The following is a 26,862-nucleotide window of genomic DNA, read 5'->3' as shown; positions in this document are numbered from 1 at the left end:
AAGTAAAATACAAACTAGCAAACGCAAAATACAAACTAGCAAAAGTAAAATACAAACTCGCAAACGCAAAATACAAGCTAGCAAAAGTAAAATACAAACTCGCAAAGTAGAATACAAACTAGCAAAAGCAAAATACAAACTAGCAAAAGCAAAATACAAACTCGCAAAAGCAAAAAAAAACTTGCAAACGCAAAATACAAACTAGCAAAAGTAAAATACAAACTAGCAAAAGCAAAATACAAACTAGCAAAAGTAAAATACAAACTCGCAAACGCAAAATACAAACTAGCAAAAGTAAAATACAAACTCGCAAACACAAAATCGCAAAAGCAAAATACAAATTCGCAAAAGCAAAATACAAACTAGCAAAAGCAAAATACAAACTAGCAAACGCAAAATACAAACTAGCAAACGCAAAATACAAACTAGCAAACGCAAAATACAAACTAGCAAAAGTAAAATAAAAACTAGCAAAATTAAAATACAAACTCGCAAACGCAAAGTACAAACTAGAAAAAGCAAAATACAAACTCAAAAGAAAAATGCAAACTCGCAAAAGCAAAATACAAAAACGCAAATGCAAACTAGCAAAAGCAAAATACAAAAACGCAAAAGCAAAACACAAACTCGCATAAGCAAAATACAAACTCGCATAAGCAAAGTACAAACTAGCAAACGCAAAATACAAACTAGCAAAAGTAAAATACAAACTCGCAAAAGCAAAATACAAACTAGCAAAAGTAGAATACAAACTAGCAAAAGTAGAATACAAACTCGCAAAAGCAAAGTGCAAACTTGCAAACGCAAAATACAAACTAGCAAAAGTAAAATATAAACTCGCAAACGCAAAATACAAACTAGCAAAAGTAAAATACAAACTAACAAACGCAAAATACGAGCTAGCAAAAGTAAAATACAAACTCGCAAACGCAAAATACAAACTAGCAAAAGTAAAATACAAACTAGCAAACGCAAAATACAAAAACGCAAATGCAAACTAGCAAAAGCAAAATACAAAAACGCAAATGCAGAGTGCAAACTAGCAAAAGCAAAATACAAACTCGCAAAAGCAAAACACAAACTCGCATAAGCAAAATACAAACTCGCATAAGCAAAATACAAACTAGCAAAAGAAAATACAAATGGATAGACCATGATGCACCAGCAGAAGCTATTATGTATTGGCGCAGTGCATCATGGTCTACCCGGAGCGATTTTATTTTTATCGATTTGCGTTTTGTTTTTAGCGATTTGGTTTTATTTTTCAACGATTTAGATTTTGTTTTTAACGAAGTTGGAATTTGTTTTTGAAATAGTACAATATAAAATTCAAATAAGTAGAAATAATTTCCAAATCCGTCGAAGTAAAAAGCAAGTCAGCCGAAATAAAAACAAAATCAGAAGAAATAAAATCCCAACCCGTCGAAATAAAAAACCGAATCAGAAGAAACAAAATCCCAAACCGTCGAAATAAAAACCGTATCAGAACAAAATAATCCAAATCCGTTGAAGTAATGACAGGTTCTTCAATAGGATTCTGGATTCCGGGTCCTAGTGTGTGGATTCCGGATTCCAGTAGCATGGATTCAGCATTCCGGATTACCTGTTTTGTACTTTGCATTTGCGAGTTTGTTTTTATTTTGCTTTTGCTATTTTGCATTTTGCTTTTGCGAGTATATTTCTTTTGCGAGTTTGTATTTTGCTTTTGCTAGTTTGTATTTTGCTTTTGAGAGTTTGTATTTTGCTTTTGCTAGTTTGTATTTTGCGTTTGCGAGTTTGTATTTTACTTTTGCTAGTTCGTATTTTGCATTTGTTAGTTAGTATTTTACTTTTGCTAGTTTGTATTTGCTTTTGCTAGTTTGTATCGATACAAAGCAAAAGCAAATACAAACTTACAAATGCAAAATACAAACTAGCAAAAACAATTAAAATACAAACTCGCAAAAAAAAAAAATCTGAAATCAAAATTAAACAAGCAAACTCGTGATTTTGTTTGCAAAACATGAAAATCCGAAATCGTATAGGGCGGTGGCCCCGCTGGGCTTCCGTACACTTCACACCTAATCTAGGGAGCACGGCAGAATGTGTTCCTATTTAATGTTATTACGAAAATAAACCATAAGTTATGTATTGTTATGCAACACCTCATGTGTGTTTGTTTTGTAAGGGGTGTCAATAGTTGCGCTGTTGGGGGTGTTGGGCTCGGATTAGAAAGTGGATTATGTTTACTAGATTATGTTTATCAACAGGATTGTTGTTCGTGTCATCGGTAACAGACCGCCCGAAGTTATCGGATGTACGCGTAGTGTGGGCACGATCGTATTTTCTGTCCACAAACTTCGTGAATCAGACTCAACCTGTTTTTCCTCTGCCTTGCTTGTACCTATTCTATTGTACATATTCTATTGTTCACTGATATCATGCCAAAGTCCTCGGATTTTGCCTATCGTTCTTTTTATAGCCGCTCCTTTGAGGAGTCACGTATCCTTTCTGGGAGATTTAGTGAGTTGTTCGTGATTTAAATAGCCGGAATATCGCCCGATAGGAGGGATGTTAGGTATCAGTTAGGAACCAAGCACATCAAAGATATTATCATCTGAAATCAGAAAACATCAGATAATATGATAGATATCGAAAGCATAGGCTACATAGAAATCTATTCAGGTTCGCGATTCCTTCCTCGGGAGCACTCGTGCGGGCGGTTTTTATTTCTATTTTGATCTGTCTACATCTACATCTACATTGTTAATCCACAAAGGGGTTACCATCACTGTCTCTTTGTTTTTTCTTATAATCTCAAAATTAGGCCTTTCGGCTGGAGAAAAATGGTTCTTCCAATCATAGGCGATATTGCGGTAGTTTTTGGTGTAGTTAAAGGGATTTTCGGGCACAACTTTAGATGTATAGTGTGTTTGGGTGTCAATTGTTTCTGAATTTTAGACGTTTTTAAGAGAAAGTCCGGACGCGGGCGACGACCATAAAACGAATTTTTTTTATGTGGCTTAAATTTACTCAATGCAATGTCATCTGTCCCAAACACAGCCAAATGAAAATGAAAAGACGTCATGCACAGTTGCTGTAAATTAATGGGAGACTTAAAAAACGATCATCGTATGATAATTTAACATTTTTTGTGCGATTATTTAGTCTGCGTGTGTTTGCGTGTTTTTGCAGATACAAAACAGCTTTCGCCCCCAACAGTTTACCATTCACATTTAAAGACCACTTCTAAACGAATTGTACCTTTTTGACGAGGATGGGGAGGAGAAAACAAAAACAAAAATAAAAGAAAAAGAAAATATTTATAAATCCCTTAAATGAAATATTGGGTTGTTAGAGTCGTTGATATATAGTTATCAGAATATAGTAAATAGGAAATAGACAATGGCTTTTAAGCGTTCATTGATTGTAATGGAGGAATCGGGTGGCTATATGAATCTAGCATAGTTCTGAATGAAACTCGGTCATACCAAACCACTGAGTTTTCCTGTTTAACTCATAGATGGCTCATGTTGGTTCCCATCATGACCCTTTTTTCCTCCTGCTAAATATTCCGTGCCTTTGAAGGCGGGAGACCCGTTGGGACCCGTTATGTTATCATGCCCAACTGAAATTTTGCACGCTCCCAGCCGTTAACATTCTGTGTCAATCAAATATCCTAAATAATACTGTCTGCTAGCTTCTAGTTGCCGGCTAGCTACTTCTTCCCTGCTAGCTTCAGTTGCCAGCTAGCTATTTATTCCCTGCTAGCTTCTAGTTGCCTGCTAGCTATTTATTCCCTGCTAGCTTTTAGATGCCTGCTAGCTATTTATTCCTTGCTAGCTTCTAGTTGCCTGCTAGCTATTTATCCCCTGCTAGCTTCTAGTTGCCTGCTAGCTTTTAGTTGCCTGTTACGTGTTTAGTTACGTGCCAGCTTCAAATTGCCTGCTAACTTGTAGTTTCCTGTGTTAGATTCTAACGAGTTCATGTTTGGTGATTTTATGTTTGGTTCATATTTGGAAGACGTATGCCGTCGATGTTCGTTATCCTGGGTACCCCTTTTAATGAAGTGCCATAGTCCAATTGTTTTACAAAACGTTGTAGTTGCTCTCTAGCTAGACTCATATGATAGTCTGTTATTGTCATGTTTTTATTTCCATTATAATCCATTATTTCTATAAAAAAGAAAACTAAAAAGAAGGTATTAAAACACTAGTATATAAAAGCCCGAAAATGCATAACAAATGTCCGCATTTTCTAAGCAAAATAGCTACTGTCATATGGTATGCTCGATCCCATCAGCCAGCTACAAAAATCAGCATACCGTGCTACGACTGTCACAGTGATATGAGACCAGCGGTCTTACGAGCCTATTTCCCACCCTCCCCTTCGAACTATCGCGTCTTGACATCATAAATTGTCTTATTGGGATTTCGTGCAAGCGGTCCAGCCCCCAGTTTCCCGTTTAAAAATTCTTGGTCGGAGATAAAGTATAACATTGTCGGCTATCTCCTGTCATCTGCAGTCAATAAACTTGCGTTACTTCGAACATCGTCTGATTGATATCGTCGTTCATCGATTGTCGTGAGTCGTATGTCGTATATCGTCTGATTGTCATGAGGTCGTAGGGTCTAATTGATCGACGTCGTACATCGTCTGACTGTTGTGAGTCGTATGTAGTTGGACATTGTTGACTAAGCGTTAGTCATATCTGCAATTAGCAATGGAACTATATCACAATACAGTAGTCATCTAATTTAAAAATATATTTTATTACGAAACCAACTTTAAAAATTGCACAGTCTTTTTAAAGTACGACGGATGTCAGCTACAAAAATCGCTATAAAGTGATGCTTGCGAAGAATGGAAGATGATCTTACTGAAATGAAGCCAGAACCCAATTGTGTGATTCCAGAAAATATCCATCCTCCCTCCCCTTTTGCTATCCCTGGGAAAAAGAGGAACCTGGCCTTCTTCACCAAAATCCAGATTTGCCTTCGGAAAATGAGACGCCTTTGACATGTTGTTAGATTTCTCACTTATAAGTCGGTCGCAAGTGAACGGTAAACTGAATGAAATACCCAAATTACTCACTGAAGGGAATGCAAGCGCATGCGCACTACAACATGTCACGTGACATCCGGGAATGCACATGTTGTAGCATGAGGGGTCACAGCCAGAAGGAAGACTGGGCAAGTCCACGTGAGGGACTGGGGCGGGCAGGTAGCCCGGAGGTCGGTACATTGTATTACTTCGTCTTTCTACAAAACAGTTCCAGGAAAGTGAGCACGTGATAGATAGGCGAACCACCGTCCACCAAGATAGAAATTATCTCGAGTTAACGAGGCATCGTGAGTCCACTGTGTTGAACAGCAGCAATGTAACGTTAAATATGCAAAGAGCATATATGAACCCCCCTCGCCTCAATACCCCCGATTATCAGATCCTCTTTCTGAAGGCCATTTGCTCACAGACTTGATGCTACACAACAATCTATATCAACTGGTATCCCCAAAACACACCACAGTCAAACATATCGTTCGTAGCAAGCACTATAAATACTTACTAATACTGCTAAATAATAACTTTAGTCATTTCAATAAAAAAAATCAGTTTCTAGTTAGTCTTCATGCAACAAAGCTATTTGCAGCCGTACACCTTCAGCAGGTATATCGTACGAGAATTCCACCACAAAATTCCAACTCTAATAACTTCGAATGCTTTATGCTCAGCGTTTTTGTTCGTGGACTCATGTTAACCCGCTTTGTTCCCCTTCAGACCTGTTTGCTTGCAGAACCCCCATGTCCTGTCCTGGTCGTAATTGGGCGTGGTCGCACACCACATGTTACCCGTGTGGGTGTGTTTGATGCACTTGTCGTACACTGTGTCACGGAAGATGAACGGCAGCGAGCAACACTTGCCCACGTTTGAGTTCCCGCCATATGTCTGCACACACTGAGGCTCTGAGGACAAAGGATTTGAAAGGGAACCATTAGAATTTACCATAGCAGACATGGCAGAGGTTAGTTGTGTAGGGCCTGACAGAGCAAAAAATGGCAAGTTTTCCAAGAATTAACTTCGGATAGCTTGAATTTTTGCATAGAGGTTCCTTTTGTTTTGTAAACCAACATATCAAAAAGTGTTTCAAAGGATTCGTCTTCGGGATATGAGGCTTGAAGTCCAATGTTCAAATGTTCAAAGTACGAATTCTCCTCGTTTTTAGGGAGAAGTCGGGCTCTGATCAGAAATTGAGCCAAATCTAAATTTCATATCTTCTAAATTTCTTTCAAATTTGGAATTAAGCTTTTTGTCAGAGGGATTCCTTGTATGCGGAATCTTGAGCTTATATATTGAGAATTGAAAAATTTCGTGCCATTTTTTTTGCTCTGTCGTAGGGCCTTGCTTCTCAGACAAGACGACCTGGGTGCAATCGAGGTGTCAGGTCAGCTTGGGATTCCTTTAGAGGGACATCTACGCCTGATGAAGGCCCAGATTGCAAACGAAGAGTCAATCGCATTATTATTCTAATTAAAAAATACACCCCGTTCACTTTCTATATATAGGAAAATGGTGCAATTCCAAGATATTGTATGAATGTACGTTTTAAATTAATAATTGGAATCTTATCTTTTAACCCTAAGAGAAAATAGGAAAACTTCTAGATAGTGGACTGAAATGGTTTGTTGAGTGACAGCGCAACCAAATGTTTATTAAACATTAGAACAATCTTCGATATTCAATGATTCGTAAACTACTCTAAACTCAGTCCCACATACTTGTACAAGGGGGCTGGATACACGCTCTCGTCTCTACTGTCGGACCCAGGCACGCTCTGCTGGGTAAGCACGAGCGCGATCTTGTCTGGAAGCCACTTCCACAACTCGTGCTACACGGACCGAACGCTGACCACTGCCCGAAGCCGCCAGTTGGACTCGACTGGACCACACTCCTGGTGGATGCTGGGCCCTGCTTAAGTAGATCTTCAATGGCTGAAAGATATGGTGAAAATAATGCAATCACAGTAACTTAGATGATATTAGTGATGGTGATAAACGCGGTGCTAAGATGAGGGGGTGGGAGGGGGGTGTGGACGCAAGCCGCGCGCGCATCAACCTCGGCCGCCAAAAAGCGACATTTTTTTAAATAACAATATTCGTTATATCTCCTATTTTTCACATATATCGTCTATGACTTTGTTCCCCTCCCCCCGCCTCTCAAGAAATCCTGGTGATTCAAGTTATAGTTATGAATGTTTTTGAATTATGATGTTATGGTAATGGTTTCGGTGGTGATGACGGTGTTGTGTTGGTGGTGTGATAGTGCTGCTGATGATCATGATGACCGATCGCCAATATCTAATATTGATACCTTGATTGGTGAACTGGCCAGGCCTGGTAATATACAGCTGTCTGTACGGCATATCACACGGGCCGGGAATCACCGTCACCACGTTATTATTGTTTAGTAGTACTTCCTCCTTGTCGTCCAGATCCTGTGCGTAGAATATGACCTTTCTATTTCTCCGCGAGTGCTTGAAGATAGTTTTCAACTTGAAGGTCTCGGCCGTCACCAAATAGCCAGCCATCTTCATACTGGATATGATCTTCACTGGTCTGCGTAACTTGTTAAAGAATTTCAGACCGATACACTTATCTGGGTAAATGTGAGATAATGTTAGATATAACAAACGAAATTCTGTTAAGCGTCCAATAGTAAGCAACCATTTTCCAGCCCCATTCGTTAAACATCATTCTTACGCGTTACGCGGGGGATTAGGTCGAGTTGATAAGCAAACAGCATGCTTGGGGGTATAGGGGATGCAATTCAACATGGCGTCGAAAGATGCCAATCTTGATGTTATGAAACTAATAAACGGATGTATCTCCGGAGTAGAAAATTGCCAAAACCTGCCATTGTGTAGCTTTATTCAGTATCACATCAAATGTTTAAATGTTGAGTTACGTCCCCTAAAACATTCCAAGCATGCTGTTCGCTTATCAACTCAAATAATCCCCATGCAACGAAAGAATGTTGAAACTGATTGATGATGGTAGAATATAATGGAGACAAACCTTCTTATGCTTGTAACTAGAACGCAAGCGCCAAACAAATAACGATCGGTAAAACACAAGCGTGAGAAAACCTTTGTGCCTAAGAGAGACGAAAATTACTTGCGCTGCGCTTGCACTCAAGTCAAAACCATCCCAAGTGCTGAACAAATGCCGATCAGTAAAACACAAGCGTGAGAAAACCTCGCTTTCCTTAAGAGAGACGAAATTTCTTTCGTTGCGCTTGCACTTATGTAAGAACCAGCCATTAGTACACTTTAGATAGTTACCTCCTTTGTCGACCGTTGCCAACTTCGGGTCCACTGGCTTCGGTTCCTTCGGATGATGATACGACAGCGCCACGCCCGAGCCTAAGCCACTCGTGATCGCTACACTACTACTACCTTTAACTTGCTGAGATGGTGGCGTCTGTTGCTTGGCAGCCAAAGTCGTACGTGCGGGCGCGCTGTAAGCTCTATTGATAGGAGGTCTGTAAGGTACAGGTTTCGGTCTCTGTACGTATGGCTTAGCAGTTCTCATAGTTGACGCCGAGCTCAACTGATTAAGAGTCTGCGCTAAGAAACCCTGTGGATATATCGCTTGACGGTAATTACCCTTTCTGGCATAGTTCGTCGCACTCATTCTCCCCCAGCCACCCCCCCTTACGTTGTATTGATTAGCAGGCTTTTGATTATACGCCTGCACATATTTTGCATTAGCGCCGCGCATGTTTTGTTTGTATTGCTGCTGACCCAAGTATAATCTCCCAGTACTGGTTGTTCGAGGACCATACGCAGGCCCGTAAGGTTTGATGACAGGCCCCTTAGCGCCCGCTAATCCATACCCGTAAGGTCTCTGATACCGCTGCGGGGACAAGAGCCTTGCTCCCCCTCGAGGAACGGCCTGATTTCCCGTGTGATATTGCAAAAGTCGCGGATTCACGGCCCCAGATCCACGATAACTTATTATTTGTCCGCTTATCTTTTTTACAGCTGGTTTTAAAGTTATGTCATTAGTTTTATCATTTGCTTTCGTCGCTGCCGGCGTACTGGCAGTTGAAGTTATGCCATTAGTTTTATCGTTTGCTTTCGTCGCTGCCGGCGTACTGGCAGTTGGTTTCGCGGCCATAATTTCGCCGGCTGATTCCTTAGCAACTAAACTGTCCAGTAGTTTCGCGGCCTCAGCTGCCTTGAGTTCTTTCTGTCTCTCATCTGTTAATGGCTTTGGCGTGATGATTGTCTTTGTTGTCAGTCTAGTCCCGGGGGTTCGCACGACGGGTCTAAATACGCATTTCTGGTCAAACTCCTTACTACCGACAACCTTCGAAGTAGCCTTCAAGACGAATGGAGCGTCTGTCTCGTGGCAAAGGAACCATCCCGGATGGGTGAAAAGCTCGAGAGAGATGCTGTGAGGTCCCACTGGTTGGCGCTCAACAAATGTTGCGTCTTTCTCTGTCAGCATAAAAAAGATAAACATCTCAGTGATAAGTCAAAGCTCTTGTGAGCAACTTTTCTTTAAGCATAAAAAAGTAACAAAGAAATTAATTTTCTTTAAACAGTAGCCAACAGGCGCGTGTCAGCTGCTAAGGGGTAACGAAGGTATAGATTTATATGCAAAACTAAGATTTGGCGATTCTTCAATGAGAAATGACCGTTAGGTGTAAAGGTGGGTTGGGCTGCGTACCCCTCCCAGCCCTAGCTATTTGTCTGAGCATGAACGCTAGTAATACACTCGCCGTTCTCGTAAGCGGCCAGCTATGGATCTCAAACGCGGTCGAAGCTGGTCGCTACGAAAACAAGTCTCAAAATAGTCAAGATAAAAACAAACCACCTGAACTAGTTTCCAACTTTGAAAAGTTCTTACCAAAAAGTCCAGTCGGCTTCGCCTTTTCTAAGTGGAACTTGTAGTTTTTGTATCTCAGAAACAAGCCTGGTTCCGCATTCGATTCTAGGGATATGCTGTGTGGGACGTGCTGGAACCCAGGCCTATGTAATCTGAACTCGGTCACCTTCTCTGCGAGGGACGCCTGGTCCAATTGTGCGTTTATTCCAAGATTTCCGAAATCCCCCGTAACCCCCTCTGATAGATCCGCTATGTCTTCGAATCGCACAGAGTACAGTTTGGTGAGGGTAATGTTCTTTCCGACTGAAAAGAAATGAATAAAGACAGAACATTTAATAGAAAATGAAAGGAAAGAGAGGTCAAGACTGAATATTTCAATGAAAGGGGAAAAAAAACAAATAAATTGAATGAAACTCAGGGTCATATGTATATGTTCATTTATTTTCCTGTCTCCACCAAGCCTACAGAGACCATCTAATTTTTCACCAGCATACCAATTACTTTTGCAATGTACGCTATTGTTTTACTTTTTTCCAGACGTTTTCCAAACTACATAGGCTGCTCCCTCAGCAGAACTCTAGAATTAATATTAGGAAGAGGCGGGTCTTTGCCATCAAAGCCAACACGCAACGTTTTGCAAAAAGTTTTTTAATGTTCAATCTATCTATCTATCTATCTATCTATCTATCTATCTATCTATCTATCTATCTATCTATCTATCTATCTATCTATCTATCTATCTATCTATCTATCTATCTATCTATCTATCTATCTATCTATCTATCTATCTATCTATCTATCTATCTATCTATCTATCTATCTATCTATCTATCTATCTATCTATCTATCTATCTATCTATCTATCTATCTATCTATCTATCTATCTATCTATCTATCTATCTATCTATCTATCTATCTATCTATCTATCTATCTATCTATCTATCTATCTATCTATCTATCTATCTATCTATCTATCTATCTATCTATCTATCTATCTATCTATCTATCTATCTATCTATCTATCTATCTATCTATCTATCTATCTATCTATCTATCTATCTATCTATCTATCTATCTATCTATCTATCTATCTATCTATCTATCTATCTATCTATCTATCTATCTATCTATCTATCTATCTATCTATCTATCTATCTATCTATCTATCTATCTATCTATCTATCTATCTATCTATCTATCTATCTATCTATCTATCTATCTATCTATCTATCTATCTATCTATCTATCTATCTATCTATCTATCTATCTATCTATCTATCTATCTATCTATCTATCTATCTATCTATCTATCTATCTATCTATCTATCTATCTATCTATCTATCTATCTATCTATCTATCTATCTATCTATCTATCTTAAATTTACCGTCCAAACCCACAATCTCATGAAAATGAGAGGCGCACTGGAGGAACAGTGCGCGCTTTCCACGGTCGCTGGGCTCGAATATATATTCGATTACTGAACCAAGGTAAAGGGGTACTTGGATTTTTTAACTCTGCCCGAACTTATCGGACGGAATCAAACTAATCGGCTCAATGATATTCGACAACGTTCCGAAGTCCTCGGCTCGATTATGTTCGATTTCCGAATCCAATCAAAACCAAACAAGCTATTGGTGTGAGACTGAGTAAATTTTGTTCCAATGTTTAGTATTACATTTTCTTTTGATTATCTAAAAGTCTTTGGACTGCTATTCTTGATGGCTACCGGCATTTTCGGTTTCTCAATTCCCAAATGACCTTTGACATATCGGTTATAAGACGGAATCAAGCTTATGTCAATTCAGGTTCAGTATCCCTGTCAATAGTTTTATTCATTTCGACACAAGCTATAGTCAAGTGCTACCTTAAGTAACCTGCTTACTGGTGACTTCAACTAATTCAATACGCTAATTAGATCAACGGAAACATTTTACCAGATATAATAAAGGAAAAGACTATGTCCAAATTTTATTCAAACACGATATTATTTGACGTTTTTCTGCAAGTTCATTTTTTGTGCAACTTTCGGCTTTACACGAGTATTACTTAAAAAGTTTACTTTTGCCGAAGCACGCTAAATGTTTTCTTAAAACACGGTTATTGTTATTTGACTGCACGTTTTAGGGATATCTGGTACGAGTAATAAATAGTTTTGATAAAGAACTCAAAAAGATTAAAACCCATGGAAGGATTTTACTTGGAGACTTACCGGGAAGGGTGTTGACCGAGATGAAACTGGAGTAATAAGCCAAAAACGCAAAAAGTGAAGCCTCTACCGATCCACAAAGCCACATTTTCACAATTCTTGAGCCGATCTTCCAATGCTTGAGGTGTCAATATTTACAAAAAAGGGAACAAACATTTCTTGTTTACAGCATTTTACCAGGGTAAAAGTGGGCGAGTTTCTGGTTCAAACAGCAGAGGTCGTTAATAATGAATGGTGGTTTTATGACAATTAATCTTTTTATGGAGGCGGTGTGGCCGTGATACAATACGATACCTGCCTTCGGTTTAGTGACTAATTACTGGGCACCAATGAACCGTCTGCTCTACTACCAAACGGATAAGCACGGGTCATTACTCTCACGTTACACAGGGACCCCACAGGGGAAAAACAGGGCATTACACAGGGCTCCCACGACAAGGGTTAAACCACAGAGATCCCGCGCAAGACAAGGGGAAATACAGCACAGGAATCCCACGCAAGGCAAGGGAAGAGTAAAACACAGAGCCCCAATGTATGACAAGAAGTATTATAACACAGGGCCGCAATGCATGAAAAGAGGGATTATGACACAGGGCCCCCATGCATGACAAGAGGACAAGAGGGATTATGACACAGGGCCCCCAAGCATGACAGGGTAGAGTATAACACAGAGACCCTACCATGACAGGGTAGAGTATAACACAGGGCCCCCACCATGACAAGAGAGGGTACAACACGGGCTTTACGCATTTCTCCTCGCCGCTGGGGTGTCGAGGTGGTCGAGTTACTCATTAGGGACCTTCAGCAAGAACGACGGCGACGGCTAGGACAACGAGATCGAAAAAGATGTGTTCGCGCTTGGCGATCAATTATAATTTAATTGCAATGGGATAAGCGAAACATTATAGTCAGAGATAGATAAAAATAAACCAAGGACATTATTTCTACAGTAGCGAACGTAGTAAGGGGAGTTTACACGGCAAACGTCCGCGTCCTCAATTGACCGTGAAAGTTGGAGTTTTCACGTCGTGGTTTTATGGAAAACGGCTGAAATGTATCAGACAGAATTCATTTTCACGTGCTGCTATTGAATTCTGAATCAAAATTCCATTATTTTCTGCCGTCGTCGTCCACGTTACCGTCGTCGTTGCTTAAGCTCCCTATTTACCAGCTGGCGGCGGTAACACAGCGCGTCGAAAGCGCGTAGGGACTGAGCTCGCTGCAGGAGAGAAATCAAGGCTAATGCATCCAGTCAAAGTAGGGATACGTGCTTTATTCAACGCTAACAAGACATTAGACTTCATTTTGGAGTCAAGTTATCCTATAGCTCTTGGGTACAAACACAACCCCCCTTAAAGCAAAGAAAATAACACAGGGATCCCAAACGATGGACGATACCGGAAGTAGAGGATTGTGTTTTTATTGTCATTAAAAGCTAACATATGAAAATGTTAGAGTATACAGTTGTGAACAAATTATATTTTTAGAAACTGAAATGGATATTACTTAAAATGCTAGAAATACAAAGCTAGAAAAAGCTATAAGAAAACTGCATGGGCGCCATGTACGAAGTGCTCACACGCTTGGATTCATCAACCTCTCACTGCTTACATGACGAGCAAAAAGCCGAATCAACCAAGCTAGTAAGTGCTCTGTCATATGTTAACAATTTTTTAACAAAATTGACTCCTTCACCGCTTACTGTTTACAAAACCTAATGACATTTTGTCAGACATAATGTCTCTGTTATTAAGAGTTTGTGCATATTTTTCTTATTGAAAAGATTTTTAAGTCTTTTTGTCAAAAGAAAATAGTTCTCGCGCTATACGCCCTTGTACTAATGGGCATGGTAAAACGCTTGCACAGTTTACATTCTCTACGCCATTTAGCTTTCATGACTATAGCGCAGAGCGTGTTCCCGATTTTTCCAGTGAACACTGGTTTCTATCAATTTATTCAGATTTTCGTAGATATCCTGTAACTTTCCTGCAAATGGCTTTAGCGGTGATGGCTCCTCTGTTGGGGGTCCAGCATGGCTAGCATTTTCTTGTCTGGATTTGTCTCCGCTTGTCGTTGTAGGCAACTTGGTTGCCGACATTTGCTCAGCAAGTAATGGCGTTTCCCCAAAGTTTGCTTTAGTCGTATCTATGTGAGGTAATCCTGTAGTCTGAATTTCTACATTTTTTTCTGTGTTTTCTTTATTTGAATGTGTTGTTTGTTTGTGCTTCTTCGCAAAGCCTGTTGGTTGCGGCTTCACCGCAACAGTTGTCCCTGTTGAATCTCGCGTGGCTTGTTTCACTACGTCTGTTGAATCTCGCGTGGCTTGTTTCGCTGCGTCTGTTGAATCTCGCGTGGCTTGTTTCGCTGCTTGCTTGCGCTTCCGTTTCCTCTCGTACCTCAGTCTCGCAGCCCGTGACGTGAACTTCCTCACGTTAAGCTCTCGATTAAAGTGATGCTGCATGTGCTTTAAGTCCTGCAATGACTCGCTATCTACTAGAAGCATATTTTGAGATCCTTGGGGTATGGAATTTAATGCTTTAATTTCGGCACCGTTTGGTTTATACCGATGCCATGCGCGCTCGTGATTTTTGGCTGTGGCAGTTTTCGCTTTTTTGGTTGATCTCTCTTGAGATGGGAAATGAAACGTGGTGTGCTTAATGAGTGCTACCACAGGGTTCCTTGTAACACCACAGGTATTCCGTTTCCAGGCAATCTTAATGTAGCCATCCATACCCCATGTGGTGGACCAGGAATTCTTGACCAGCCAGTACGGCTCACCGTCCTCCACGCCGTACCCGACCACCAGCACGGAGTGCACACTTGAACTGCTGTCTGGTGACAGAAAAGTTGATATCAGAACAGCGACTAAACAGAACACTGGTCACGGGGTTTGGATTTTATTAGAGTGTTGGGGTTGATTTGGGGAATTTGTATTGTTTGTTGCTTTTTTCGCCTTGTTAACAACTTCTTTTCACAACGCCCTTTTGAAAAAGGGCAGTAGAAATGCGATTGTGTCTTACAAAAAAGCCTCTGTTCATGATTCCCGGGGCGTTAGCCTGGGTATAAAAATGTTGTGATATCTGAGCTTACAAAACTCTCTCTTCCCCGCGCCCATCTGGCCAGATAACATCCCATCGTTTTTACTCAATATATCCCAGGGACATAGGAGGGTGGCCTAGGGGGCCCGGTGCCGCCCCCATTTCGCAGCCAAAAATACAGTGAAGGTAAGAGACACTATCTAAAATAGAGGAGTAAAGTCTCTTTTGGGCCCCCTCCTGTTACAAATCCAGGCTACGCCGCTGTATCCCTACCACATTCGGGGTCGTCATAAAGTCCCCAGCTGTAGAACTTGAGCGATAGAGGATTCTCGTTGATAGACACTACGGCAGGCCCGAATCTTGCAACCGAGATCTTCAGCGCCGTGTTGTTGTACTTGGGAACAAACGCGAACGCGTCGATGGCAGCAGCTCTACGAAGGCCCTCTATCCTGCACGTCCCCTCCTGGACAAAAAGGTTTTTCTTCAGAATTATATTTGATTTCTATTAACCGTGATTGGTAAGACCTGTCTTACCAATGAGTTCTGATAAGGATATTTTTTTCTGAATTAAAAACAAAATGACTTACGCCACTAATTATTTTCCTCCAAAAGTCTGGTCATGGATATTTTTTGCTCAGTTTCAATACATTCAAGAAATCGTAAAATGTGCACACAACAACAAATGCAACCCAGTTAATGACTGAAAAAATAATTCTTTTACGATCATATCCTTAATATATTGTATATGTGGCTGCCCCAGATATGGCCGGTTACTCTCAACGATAAATGGTTTTTGCCTCACCTGCCCTAGATAGGGTCCGTAGCTCTCAACGATAAATAGTTTTTGCCTCACCTGCCCTAGATAGGGACCGTAACTATCCATGATAATAGTTTTTTCTTCACCTGTCCTAGATAGGGACCGTTACTCTCCATGATAATAGTTTTTGCCTCAACCTGCCCCAGATAGGGACCGTTACTCTCCATGATAATAGTTTTTGCCTCACCTATACTTGATATGGCCCGTAACTCTCAACGATAAATAGTTTTGCCTCACCTGCCCTAGATAGGGACCGTAACTATCCATGATAATAGTTTTGCCTCACCTGCCCTAGATATAGCCCGTACTCACCTGCCCTAGATATGGCCAGTAGTTCTCTACTCACCTGCCCTAGATATGGCCCGTAGCCCTCTACTCACCTGCCCTAGATATGGCCCGTAGCTCTCTACTCACCTGTCCTATATATGGCCCGTAGTTCTCTACTCACCTGCCCTAGATATGGCCCGTTGCTTTCTACTCACCTGCCCTAGATATGGCCCGTAGCTCTCTACTCACTTGCCCTAGATATGGCCCGTAGCTCTCTACTCACCTGCCCTATATATGGCCCGTAGCTCTCTACTCACCTGCCCTAGATATGGCCCGTAGTTCTCTACTCACCTGCCCTATAAATGGCCCGTAGCTCTCTACTCCCCTGCCCTGGATATGGCCCGTAGCTCTCTACTCACCTGCCCTAGATATGGCCCGTAGCTCTCTACTCACTTGCCCTAGATATGGCCCGTAGCTCTCTACTCACCTGCCCTATATATGGCCCGTAGCTCTCTACTCACCTGCCCTAGATATGGCCCGTAGTTCTCTACTCACCTGCCCTATATATGGCCCGTAGCACTCTACTCACCTGCCCTGGATATGGCCCGTAGCTCTCTACTCACCTGCCCTATATATGGCCCGTAGCTCTCTACTCCCCTGCCCTAGATATGGCCCGTAGCTCTCTACTCACCTGCCCTATATATGGCCCGTAGCTCTCTACTCACCTGCCCTAGATATGGCCCGTACTCACCTGCCCTAGATATGGCTAGTAGTTCTCTACTCACCTGCCCTAGATATGGCCCGTAGCTCTCTACTCGCCTGCCCTAGATATGGCCCGTAGCTCTCTACTCACCTGCCCTAGATATGGCCCGTAGCTCTCTACTCACCTGCCCTAAATATGGCCCGTAGCTCTCTACTCACCTGCCCTAGATATGGCCCGTAGCTCTCTACTCACCTGCCCTTTATATGGCCCGTAGTTCTCTACTCACCTGCCCTAGATATGGCCCGTAGTTCTCTACTCACCTGCCCTATATATGGCCCGTAGCACTCTACTCCCCTGCCCTGGATATGGCCCGTAGCTCTCTACTCACCTGCCCTGGATATGGCCCGTAGCTCTCTACTCACCTGCCCTAGATATGGCCCGTAGCTCTCTACTCACCTGCCCTGGATATGGCCCGTAGCTCTCTACTCACCTGCCCTAGATATGGCCCGTAGCTCTCTACTCACCTGCCCTGGATATGGCCCGTAGTTCTCTACTCACCTGCCCTAGATATGGCCCGTAGCTCTCTACTCACCTGCCCTATATATGGCCCGTAGCTCTCTACTCACCTGCCCTAGATATGGCCCGTAGTTCTCTACTCACCTGCCCTAGCTATGGCCCGTAGCTCTCTACTCACCTGCCCTAGATATGGCCCGTAGCACTCTACACACCTGCCCTATATATGGCCCGTAGTTCTCTACTCACCTGCCCTAGATATGGCCCGTAGCTCTCTACTCACCTGCCCTGGATATTGCCCGTAGCTCTCTACTCACCTGCCCTAGATATGGCCAGTAGTTCTCTACTCACCTGCCCAAGATATGGCCCGTAGCTCTCTACTCACCTGCCCAAGATAGGAAACGTATAGCTCTCAACGAGAAATAGTTTTTGCCTCACCTGCCCTAGATACGGCCCGTAGCTCTCCGCAGAGGCAATACCATGCAGGTAGATCCAGCTCATTGCCTTGTTGTAGTAGCCGCCCTTACATCCACGGTTACCGGATCCCCATGAGCAGTCAATCACTTGCTGGCCCGTAGCTCTCTACTCACCTGCCCTAGATATGGCCCGTAGTTCTCTACTCACCTGCCCTATATATGGCCCGTAGCACTCTACTCACCTGCCCTGGATATGGCCCGTAGCTCTCTACTCACCTGCCCTATATATGGCCCGTAGCTCTCTACTCCCCTGCCCTAGATATGGCCCGTAGCTCTCTACTCACCTGCCCTATATATGGCCCGTAGCTCTCTACTCACCTGCCCTAGATATGGCCCGTACTCACCTGCCCTAGATATGGCTAGTAGTTCTCTACTCACCTGCCCTAGATATGGCCCGTAGCTCTCTACTCGCCTGCCCTAGATATGGCCCGTAGCTCTCTACTCACCTGCCCTAGATATGGCCCGTAGCTCTCTACTCACCTGCCCTAAATATGGCCCGTAGCTCTCTACTCACCTGCCCTAGATATGGCCCGTAGCTCTCTACTCACCTGCCCTTTATATGGCCCGTAGTTCTCTACTCACCTGCCCTAGATATGGCCCGTAGTTCTCTACTCACCTGCCCTATATATGGCCCGTAGCACTCTACTCCCCTGCCCTGGATATGGCCCGTAGCTCTCTACTCACCTGCCCTAGATATGGCCCGTAGCTCTCTACTCACCTGCCCTGGATATGGCCCGTAGCTCTCTACTCACCTGCCCTAGATATGGCCCGTAGCTCTCTACTCACCTGCCCTGGATATGGCCCGTAGTTCTCTACTCACCTGCCCTAGATATGGCCCGTAGCTCTCTACTCACCTGCCCTATATATGGCCCGTAGCTCTCTACTCACCTGCCCTAGATATGGACCGTAGTTCTCTACTCACCTGCCCTAGCTATGGCCCGTAGCTCTCTACTCACCTGCCCTAGATATGGCCCGTAGCACTCTACACACCTGCCCTATATATGGCCCGTAGTTCTCTACTCACCTGCCCTAGATATGGCCCGTAGCTCTCTACTCACCTGCCCTGGATATTGCCCGTAGCTCTCTACTCACCTGCCCTAGATATGGCCAGTAGTTCTCTACTCACCTGCCCAAGATATGGCCCGTAGCTCTCTACTCACCTGCCCAAGATAGGAAACGTATAGCTCTCAACGAGAAATAGTTTTTGCCTCACCTGCCCTAGATACGGCCCGTAGCTCTCCGCAGAGGCAATACCATGCAGGTAGATCCAGCTCATTGCCTTGTTGTAGTAGCCGCCCTTACATCCACGGTTACCGGATCCCCATGAGCAGTCAATCACTTGCTGTGCCGAGAGCTCCTTCAATTTTCCGGTCTAGTTAGGGGATAGAGGCATTGCATGATAAGTACCTGTCACGCTATAAGGTCAGACATGTCAAGCTAAGTAACAAACATGTCAAGCTCAGTGCAGACATGTCACGCCAAGTATCAAACATGTCACGCTTAAAGTGGAGACATATCACGCCAAGTAACAAACATGTCACGGTAAACGCAAACATGTCACGCCAAGTAACAATCATGTCACAGTTAAGGCAGACATGTCACGTCAAGAGTAACAAGTGCATATATCACCAAATAACAGACATGTCACGCTAGCTACGAATCTGTCACGCTATGTATATGTCACGCTTATGTCACTTTAGAGACCTGCCACTCTTAAGTAAGAAATACATGTATGCTAATAAAAGCAAAAATGACTAGAATAAATAAGCAAGACTTATTTTTTCAGAAGGCGAACATTCGGCCTCTTTGTTTAAAAATGGCAAGCAGTGAGAAAATTCAAAGGATTACTACTTGCTCCCTCCCCCCCTTCGTAGCCCCAGATACCAGCAGCATACATAGAGAGAACACGCGAGAATGATTGAGAATCGCTAGAAACGGAATACACCACATATCTTGCTAAGGTAATTATGTAGTTCTAGTTGGTGCTATACCTTCATGAAGTAGGCCCCCTCCACAGCACCCACGGCAGCGAGCGCGTAACACGACCCACAGATGCCTTGACCGCGTACCGGGCTCACCGCTCCTAGGGAAAACAAGACGAATGTTTACTACACGTGAGACGAGATAAGACGGTGGTAACTGGGAATATCCAGTGAATAACCTGAGCTATCTAAAGTTGGTAGTGATTTGAGGAAGATGATTATACATTTGTAAAGCGCATGGTGGTGGTGGTGGCAATGGTAGTGGTGGTAATAGCGATGATAATAAGTGGGGATTATAATGTGGAAGAATGATTTATTATTATGAAGATGATAAAGGTTTAAATAAAAATAAATGACGATCGATTATGATGATGATGATGATGATAATGGTGGTGGAAGAGGTGGTGATAATAATAATTTCATTCCAACCGTAATCCCTCCAGTCCAGCTCATCCGGGACATCGACTCGTTGCAGCACGTGACTCATGTTGCTGTACTTTCGATGGTGTGGTTGCAGTGGCACGCCCCCAGTGTGGTTTGTGCTTGTGTCCGGTTTAATGCCTGGACAGTGAATACAGTACATCAGATCAACTACAAAACGCAACAATGCCTTCAATTTGTTTTATCAAAAAAAAAAAGAATCTGAAAACGAGCCCCGTGTTAATATGAGACTGACTTCGATTGTGGGTCAGTTAAGCTTGGTGTAAAATACTCTGCGCAGGCGCGGTAGAAGGGCTGTCCCTTGAAACGCCAGCGAAGCTACCTTGTTATCACAGAAGGGTAAAATAAACCATTTCAAACTTATGTTGATTGATCTTCCAGCTTGTGGCGCACAATATTACGTGAATGTCTCCTATTTTGCGATAGAACGTTAGGGATACCTCATCTATTCAGTCGGGTAATAATCTGGGTGTACTCTGGGCGTGTTAAGGGGGGAGTGCGCAGGCATATTTTTTGTCACAATGCTTAAAAGCAAGAGCTTATTAAAATCTGGTGTTTATTTATGTGAAAACAAAGCCGGTGGGGCGACCGGAGGGTTACGCGCGCGTTCTGCCCCCTGTATGTCAAAAGGCCGTTAGCTCATTAGAGGTTGTATATGAACCATAAAAGACGCAATAACCGGTCCATAAAGAGTGATAATGCTGTCACCTTTATGTTGATCGTACTCTCCATCTGTCAAGTCCACGAAGTGATTCGGCGCCAGCTTGTATTTCAGGTTTTTCCTGTTTATTGATCGAATGTACCTGAAACAAATTCAAGCTAATAAAGCTAATCCTTGAAACCTTACCCCATATTATGCCAGAAAATGTGCTGTCTCTTGGAGAACTCGTGTTCTAAGTCGAACTGTTCAGTAATTACCTGCCCCCCATCTTCCTAAAAATTAAATAACGCCCTTACCTCATATTATGTCTGAAAATGTGCTTTTTCTTCAAGACCTCGTGTTTTGAATCGCACTGGTCTGTATTTCTCTGCCCTCTCCTATAAGTAATGCCCTTACCTCATATTATGTCTAAAGATGTGCTTTCTCTTCGAGACCTCGTGCTCTGAGTCGTACTGCTTGTTATGCTGTCCTTGATACTTTCTGTACATGCGTTCAATGGCGAAGTCCACTTTACCGTAAGACATGAATTCTTGCATCGGATTACTGACAAAGTGACGGTCGAACGAGTGAGACAGATTATAACACTCTGATCCTGAGAAATGATAGAGATATTCCTTCAGGCCACTGGGAGGCAATATTAACGAGAACGTCCAAAAAAATACTTGCAATTCCAAAGAATTCTTTCATGCAAAAAAAATGTCTTCGATCCCACTACATTCAAGCATGCCATATCTTTTCGCGACAAATTACTGTAAATGTAACGCCACGGAAGTACAGTAACGTTTTTCTTCAAAATTTAAACAATTGACACGACCCAGCTTTTACTGTAAGAACGTTAAATTTTTTTTCCGAGTAGTGCGCGGAAATGGAAAACGCAAGGGAAATTAGTGGGAACTGGTTTTGCATGCTGGAATGTTTGAAGAAATTGCAGAAACAAATAACCGAGGTAACCAACTGACCGTCGAGCGCGGCCGTCAGGTACTTCGGGAATTATTTTTTGCACTTTAAAAACTTTAATTGAATAGATTCTCAAACTGGACTTTGCAAATGATGTGAGCTTTAATTGAGAAAGGGTTCTTTTCTACGTTCACAAACGCTACCAAAACGACTCTAAAATTGGAACTACATGCGATATATAGAAAGGTAGAAGTAAATTCATATTTCATTTCTTACTAGCAAGGTAGCAAATTACGTGCTACTAGCACTTTAAACTTAGGGAATAGCAAATGCTTTACTAAAGCACTTTACTATTTTTCGTAAAAATAACAGCTAGTTCACAGGCCAAGGCGGTGGTGCGTGATTACCTTTTGGTAACTCGAATCTGTCCAAGTCCGGTTTCCACTCTTCAAATGATATATATTCCAGCACGTAATTATCGTAGTAAGATGCGAGGAGATTGTCGTAGCCTTTCATCTCATAACGCACCGGGCGTGGAGGGTCAGCGGTCGTTACCCATATGGTATGCGCGTTCATCAGGCCGAATGCCAAGTAACGGTACTCCCATTTGGCGGTGGAGGCGCCGTGGTACACCTCATAACCAGCGAACTGATAAAACAATATAAGAGAAGATCTGATGAATCAACGGTACATATTCCTCCCTATCTTTGATTGAGGGGCATTATTTATGTACATATTAGAATGTCAAAGGTAGACTACTTAGTTAGGTCTGAAAATCCCTCTCCCGTCACTCATCTTGACGTTCTTTTTTTATAGTTATAATCACGAGTACAAAGGAAACCAACGATGGGTTTCCCTTCCCTTATCCTCCCCTGTCATACTCACCTTAAAGTATGTCATGTTCGAGACTATAGGTTGCACAACGTTGGGTCATTTCTCCCCTCCCCTCCCTCCTCACCTTAAAGTCTGTCATGTTCAAAACTATAGGTTGCACCGCGATGGGTCATTTCTCCCCTCCTCTCCCCCCTCACCTTAAAGTCTGTCATGTTCGGGACTATAGGTTGCACCACGATGGGTCATTTCTCCCCTCGCCTCCCCCCTCACCTCAAAGTCTGTCATGTGCGGGACTATAATTTGTACCACGATTGGTTCTTCTCTCTGTCTACTCCCCACCCCACACCTCAAAGTCTGTCATGTTCGGGACTATAGGTTGCACCACGATGGGTCATTTCTCCCCTCGCCTCCCCCCTCACCTCAAAGTCTGTCATGTGCGGGACTATTGGTTGTACCGCGATGGGTCATTTCTCCCCTCCCCTCCCCCCTCACCTTAAAGTCTGTCATGTTCGGGACTATAGGTTGCACCACGATGGGTCATTTCTCCCCTCGCCTCCCCCCTCACCTCAAAGTCTGTCATGTGCGGGACTATTGGTTGTACCACGATGGGTCATTTCTCCCCTCCCCTCCCCCCTCACCTTAAAGTCTGTCATGTGCGGGACTATTAGTTGTACCGCGATGGGTCATTTCTCCCCCCGCCTCCCCCCTCACCTTAAAGTCTGTCATGTGCGGGACTATTGGTTGTACCGCGATGGGTCATTTCTCCCCCCGCCTTCCCCCTCACCTTAAAGTCTGTCATGTGCGGGACTATTGGTTGTACCACGATGGGTCATTTCTCCCCTCCCCTCCCCCCTCACCTTAAAGTCTGTCATGTTCGGGACTATAGGTTGTACCACGATGGGTCATTTCCCCCCTCCCCTCCCCCCTCACCTTAAAGTCTGTCATGTGCGGGACTATTGGTTGTACCGCGATGGGTCATTTCTCCCCCCGCCTCCCCCCTCACCTTAAAGTCTGTCATGTGCGGGACTATTGGTTGTACCGCGATGGGTCATTTCTCCCCTCCCCTCCCTCCTCACCTTAAAGTCTGTCATGTTCGGGACTATAGGTTGCACCACGATGGGTGTTCTCTCTGTCCCCTCGAGGTGCCAGCACCCAATGTACCCGCCTTTCTCGTCCGTGTACATGGGAACGATTTTGAACGCTTCTCCGTGGGGTCCTACATCTGCACGTTGGAATGTGCGATCCGTTCCTATGGGATCACATGCAGCATCGTCATCATTAGATATATGCAGTGTTCAGCTTATTATAGATAAACAAAATCCACGATAGAATTACAAGACTAGCGAACTGCGCTATTTTTAATCATGTCCAAAAAACAATAGCCATTCTTCCCGATAATGTTCTTTCTTTTTCTAGGTTTCTAGGGTGTTAACTTTTGTGTGAATTTCAAGAACATGCACCGAAAAAAGAACTGATACTTTCTAATCTAATGACTAACAAACTTCATGTCAAAAATCCAACGCATTAAACAAACCAGTGGTTATGTCAAAACCCGATGATCCGAATTAAAAGCTTTATAAACACGAAAATAAACAAATAATGCAAAATACTTATTATACTCACCATAGTAGTAATCAATCCGACTCCGATTATGCTGGGCTGAAAACCACACCTCAAATGGCTCCTCTATCTTACTGTGAGGCAACTGAAGTTTTCCTGTCGCGTGATAGTTGCGCGGAAAATGGAATGGTTTCATCGGTGGCGGAGCTGATCGTTTTGTGATCTTTCTGACTGGTCCTCCAACAAAATGCTTGATCCATAACGACACAAGACAGATAGAAAGAACCGAGACCAGACCCACGAGAAACTTGTGGAACGACATAAATCATGTGTTACAGGGCTCGATCCAAGGCTTAGAAAGGCACGTTAGCACTTCCACATACTAACAAGTCAAACTACTATTTATTTACAGTACCATCGTCATCCACGGATCGAGAAACTCGGCGCGCCTCTTTGATTTCATATTTCGCATCCTTTTATCCCATAGCGATAGCCCTCAAGCCTATAGCTGTAAAAGCTGTAAAAAACGTCCCTAGAAAATTTGAAGGTGTTAAAGTTCCATTTAATTGCTATAACTGTATAAAGAAGAGATCGTGGAGCGCCATATTGTGAAAGCCACCTGTGGATTTTTTGATCAAACACTTTACTGGTGGCGCAGGTGGTATGGGCGGACACAGTACAGATGTATCTTTGTGCGTGACAGGTAGAAAGAAGGGCGTGGCACAATTACAATCCACCCTCGAACCCCTTACAGACACTCGACTATTGCAAGCACCTCATTATTACGAGCACCTCGTTATTACGGACAGCCCGCTATTACGGACAGCCCGCTATTGCAAGCACCTCGTTATTACGGACAGCCCGTTATTGCAAGCACCTCGTTTTTACGAGCACCCCGTTATTACGGACAGCCCGCTATTACGGACACCTCGTTATTGCAAGCACCTCGTTATTACGAGCATCCCGTTATTACGAGCACCCCGTTATAACGAGCACCCCGTTATTACGGACAGCCCGTTATTACGGACACCTCGTTATTGCAAGCACCTCGTTATTACGAGCACCCAGTTATTACGAGCACCCCGTTATTACGAGCACCCCGTTATTACGGACACCTCGTTATTACGGACATCCCGCTATTACGGACACCTCGTTATTGCAAGCACCTCGTTATTACGGACAGCCCGTTATTACGGACACCTCGTTATTACGAGCACCCCGTTATTACGGACAGCCCGCTATTACGGACACCTCGTTATTGCAAGCACCTCGTTATTACGAGCACCCCGTTATTACGAGCACCCCGTTATAACGAGCACCCCGTTATTACGGACAGCCCGTTATTACGGACACCTCGTTATTGCAAGCACCTCGTTATTACCATATCAATATTTGGGTGACCTTCAAACCCGCTCGGTCAATCTCTGGGAGGCCTGGGTCTAAGGGCTTTTCAAGATTAGTGAGATAAAAATTTGACCAAGCTGTCAGTTTTTTTTTTGACAAATTCTTGCCACGAGTCTCAAATTGACAGGTATCAGCATTTTTCACCATATTTTCTGGAGATGAGGGAGCGGGAAAACTTTAGCTCTTCTAAATATGGGCATCAATGACCATATAAGGCAATGCAAACGAATGACACTATCCTTGGGGAATATGTTTGATATGGGACACCTCGTTATTGCAAGCACCTCGTTATTACGAGCACCCCGTTATTACGGACACCTCGTTATTGCAAGCACCTCGTTATTACGGCATCCCGCTATTACGGACACCTCGTTATTGCAAGCACCTCGTTATTACGGACAGCCCGTTATTACGGACACCTCGTTATTACGATCACCCCGTTATTACGGACAGCCTGCTATTACGGACACCTCGTTATTGCAAGCACCTCGTTATTACGAGCACCCCGTTATTACGGACAGCCCGCTATTACGGACACCCCATTATTACGGACACCCGCTATTACGGACATCCCGCTATTACGGACACCACGCTATTACGGACACCCGCTATTACGGACACCTCGTTATAACGGACATCCTACTATTACGGACACCCTGCTATTACGGACACCTCGTTATTACGAGCACCCCGTTATTACGGACAGCCCGCTATTTCGGACACCCCATTATTACGGACACCCGCTATTACGGACATCCCGCTATTACGGACACCACGCTATTACGGACACCCGCTATTACGGACACCTCGTTATTACGGATACCTCGTTTTTACGGACACCTCGTTATAACGCACACCCCGCTATTACGGACATCCCGCTATTATAGACACCCCACTATTACGGACACCTCGTTATTATGGACACCCCGCTATTACGGACACCCTGCTATTACGGACACCCCGCTATTACGGACACCCCATTATTACGGACACCCGCTATTACGGACACCCTGCTTTTACTGACACCCCGCTATTACGAACACTCCGTTATTACGAACACCCTGGGCCTTGGGTCTTTTCGTTTAAGACTTGACCTGCCTGGCTCGAGCTTAGTTTCGACCGTAGCTAGATTATGAACTGGGAAACCTTGCGATCAAGAATGGAAAACATCGAAAACTTTAAATAATGAAA

The 26,862-nt window shown here is 43.3% G+C and overlaps 2 protein-coding genes across 6 annotated transcripts; both read right to left on the bottom strand.

Moving 5' to 3' along the window:
- Positions 1-4,016: 4,016 nt before the first annotated feature.
- LOC5506570 lies at positions 4,017-12,315 on the bottom strand. 2 transcript variants are annotated; one of them, XM_032374998.2, is made up of 8 exons: positions 12,082-12,315; positions 9,891-10,172; positions 8,318-9,478; positions 7,348-7,632; positions 6,756-6,968; positions 5,760-5,942; positions 5,074-5,240; positions 4,017-4,690 (listed from the first exon to the last, which is right to left on the bottom strand). In XM_032374998.2, exons 1-8 carry the CDS (start codon positions 12,164-12,166, stop codon positions 4,685-4,687), a joined length of 2,382 nt encoding a protein of 793 aa, XP_032230889.2. In that variant the 5' UTR covers positions 12,167-12,315; the 3' UTR covers positions 4,017-4,684. The 2 variants fall into 2 exon arrangements, with proteins under 2 accessions (XP_032230889.2, XP_032230888.2); XM_032374997.2 differs by lacking the exon at positions 4,017-4,690 and having other exon boundaries at positions 4,733-5,240.
- Positions 12,316-13,482: 1,167 nt separating this feature from the next.
- Positions 13,483-24,904, bottom strand: LOC5506581 (counting factor associated protein D). Of its 4 annotated transcripts, none has more exons than XM_048726971.1 (11): positions 24,331-24,904; positions 23,784-23,956; positions 22,281-22,521; positions 21,373-21,568; positions 21,024-21,118; positions 20,304-20,435; positions 19,884-19,975; positions 19,147-19,264; positions 17,855-17,895; positions 15,390-15,579; positions 13,483-14,910 (listed from the first exon to the last, which is right to left on the bottom strand). In XM_048726971.1, exons 1-11 carry the CDS (start codon positions 24,587-24,589, stop codon positions 13,964-13,966), a joined length of 2,484 nt encoding a protein of 827 aa, XP_048582928.1. In that variant the 5' UTR covers positions 24,590-24,904; the 3' UTR covers positions 13,483-13,963. The 4 variants fall into 4 exon arrangements, with proteins under 4 accessions (XP_048582928.1, XP_048582927.1, XP_048582926.1 ...); XM_048726970.1 differs by having other exon boundaries at positions 17,855-17,938; positions 19,190-19,264; XM_048726969.1 differs by lacking the exon at positions 17,855-17,895 and having other exon boundaries at positions 19,106-19,264.
- Positions 24,905-26,862: the final 1,958 nt, after the last annotated feature.

This window comes from Nematostella vectensis, chromosome 4 (assembly GCF_932526225.1).
Source record: "Nematostella vectensis chromosome 4, jaNemVect1.1, whole genome shotgun sequence".
Classification (NCBI taxonomy): Eukaryota; Metazoa; Cnidaria; class Anthozoa; order Actiniaria; family Edwardsiidae; genus Nematostella; species Nematostella vectensis.
This window is presented reverse-complemented; position numbering and strand designations above follow the sequence as displayed.